This window comes from Neltuma alba, unplaced genomic scaffold, assembly GCF_004799145.2.
Source record: "Neltuma alba isolate B1F8T4 unplaced genomic scaffold, ASM479914v2 tig00011879_pilon, whole genome shotgun sequence".
NCBI lineage: Eukaryota > Viridiplantae > Streptophyta > Magnoliopsida > Fabales > Fabaceae > Neltuma > Neltuma alba.
In genome coordinates this window covers 120,473-123,371 of record NW_021636481.1, presented here as the reverse complement: position 1 = coordinate 123,371, position 2,899 = coordinate 120,473, and the positions used below count along the sequence as shown (strand labels likewise).

General features: G+C 31.9%; 1 protein-coding gene across 1 annotated transcript; it reads right to left on the bottom strand.

Annotated features, from left to right (window-relative positions):
• Positions 1-293: 293 nt before the first annotated feature.
• On the bottom strand, positions 294-806 carry LOC114718907 (receptor-like protein EIX2). Its single transcript, XM_028904348.1, has one exon. The coding sequence runs from the start codon at positions 804-806 to the stop codon at positions 294-296; it is 513 nt and encodes a 170-aa protein (XP_028760181.1).
• Between the last annotated feature and the right edge of the window lie 2,093 nt (positions 807-2,899).

Below are 2,899 nucleotides of genomic sequence, written 5' to 3'. Positions count from 1 at the left end.
TCTGGAATTGATCCTTCAAGATTATTAGAACTAAAATCTAAATACTTGAGGTTCTGAAGATTGAACAAGGACTTTGGTAATTGGCCATGGAAATTGCAGCCCCTAAGGTCAAGATGATAGATGTGATGGGTGATATTAAACAATGAATCAGGTAACTTCACCATATGATTAAAAGAAAGAACAAGAACTGTAAGTGACGTAAAATTGACATAATCACCAGACGGAAAATTTGTGAGTCCACAAGACGCCAAGGCTAACTCAGAGAGTGAAGGAAGCATGGCTATATGCTGGAGCTATTTGGTATCATTTTCAATACGAATGCCACTGAGGTCAAGATATTTCAAGAAAGAAAGTTGAGAAAGCCAATGAAGGTCATTTATGAATAAATCATCATTATATGAAATGTCAAGATAACGAAGAGCAACAGAGAAATTTGCTGAGTGATTGGAAAGAGTAGCGAGTGATTGGTTGTGAAATTTGTGAGCATCAAAGAGAGATTTGGAGATTTGGCATGGTGGCATACTCACAGTTTTGAAGTCATTTTTGCTCAAGTCCAAGCTGTTGAGAAATTCAAGTTGAAGCGCACACAGATTAATGTCACCTCCTAATGTGTAAGTGGTGGAAAGAGAAAGCTTTGTGACTCTTCCAGTGATGTGATCGCAGTGAACTCCCTCCCATACACAGCAATCTTCTTCAACTGTCCAAGAAGAGAGTTTGTTGTCTGGATCAACCACTCCTTGTTTGAAGATTAAAAGTAGCCTTTTGTCATTTTCATTGCAACGCATGAACCTGTTTGACATAGCCATCTTTCTGTTGAATGTTGTTGCAAATAGCAGAAACAACAAAACAAAAGAAATTCGTGAAGCGATGCTGGCCATTGTGGCAAGTTTGAGTATAATGGCCTAATGAAGCCTTTACATGATATATATGTGTGTATATATACTGGAAAATCTGAAGTAAACAAAAGTTTAAATGCTTAAAACTTTATAACCACATGATATTCATTGTGAAGGCCGATAGCCTAGTGATTTTTTTTTTTTTAATTTTAAAAATGCTTGCAAAGAAAACAAGTCCCATATGGGCTTCACGAATGGCATGGAGTTTAATTATTACTATGTTTTTATTATTTATTGAAGGAGCATATATGCAGATACATATTGAAGTGAAAGTGAATTCATTTTGTTTATTTTTCTTGTAACCATTTCTTTTCGATGGTCTTAGCTCTTCTAATACTTCCAAGTCTTTCCATCTTTTCAAAGAAAATTTGAAACATTAATAAATTCATTTTAACAACTCATCGTGTTTTTAAATTTCCACAGTCAAATCATTTGAACGCTTCAAAAAGTAAAAGTTTCTTAAACAAGAAGTTAAACATTTTATTTTTCCATGACGTATAATACAACCATTCACTGAAGGTTAGAATTTTTATGTTCAGTTCATATTAACAACATCAGGGACAAGGTGTGACAGGGATACGACGCACGATCATATAAATCTTGAAATTCAATAGTTTGGGGGGATTTTTTTTTTAATTTCAAAACAAGAATGTTTGTAAGTTATTCAAACGTAAATCAACGATTTATTCATTGAAATAAATATAATTATTTTTTACTGTAGCTAGGAAATGAAAAAATTAATCAATTTTGTATATAATCTTGGAATATATATTCATTTTTGCATCATAAGTTTGATTTATATGGAAACTTCCTGGAGATAATTATTATGAGGATAAAAACAAATTGCAAATCTTTTACCGCGGCCTAAAAATTAAGTTTAATTGATATACTTTTTCAAAGAAAAATTGCACATAACTTTCGAAAATAACAAAGTCGGGATATGTAGAAGTAGACATGCCCTCCCAAAATGGAGGGAAAAACGCAACGAAAGAGTTGCTATCAGCAAGAATGACGTCCACCGTGGAAAATAAGAACTTTTTTTTTTAAAAAAATTATAGTTACGTATGTAATGGGCAGTTTTAATTTATTTTATTAAAAAAAATTCTGAAGGTAAGGAAGAATAACACAGGAAGATTGATGGGTAGCAATTTAGTATTTTTAAATTTATATTTTAATTTAGTTTTTGTAAATAATTATAATTTTTATGGTCATTCTCAAGAAATATTATGCTCTTTTTTATAACAATAAATATTATGCTCTATAGGTGATTTGTTTTAATTTTCTTAATGAACAATTCACTGGGGAAAAAGAGAAGGAAAGTAAATTACACGCTGGTGGAAAAAAAAATTAATTCATTATTTTAGTGGGATGGTATACGATACATTACAAAAAAAAAAAGACTTTAGGCGACGACTTCTAGCAGCGATAAAAAAAAAATCTTTGTGTTGCGACCAAATATTAAGCGCAAACAATATCTTTAATGGCAAAATCCTACAGCTAAACTTATTGAAAACATTGCCCCATTTATGACGCTTGTAAAGTCTTTGTCCCAAGCTATACTCAATTTCCATCTTTCTACTCATTAATGGAACCCACCATAAGCCTTCCATTCTTATCATCTCTTTCAATTTCATGGTAAAAGAGATTCTCACCTCTAGTTAAATTGGTACTGGTGCAATTTACCAGTTAAAACACAGATACTTAATGATAATAACGGAAATAGAAAGGAGGGGAAGTAATGTAATATACTGTGGCATTAATTGAAACAACAGATTCTCGATGAACAACACATTTTAATTATTTTATGATGATTTTTCTATCATGCACGTAACCAAATGTCTCTTATTATAAAGGCCCGTTGGCGAAACCTGTGTGGGATATTTTTTTCAGAAAAAAAAATCATTCACACCTTTTGAAAGAGGCACTAAATCAAAACTCTGCACAATTTATTTTTTGTTTTGGCCAAATGCCCAATTCAAAATTCTACTTTGTTGTGCGATCTT

Coding starts and splice junctions, on each gene's coding strand:
- LOC114718907 (XM_028904348.1), bottom strand. CDS start 806: ATGGCTATGTCAAACAGGTTCATGCGTTGCAATGAAAATGACAAAAGG.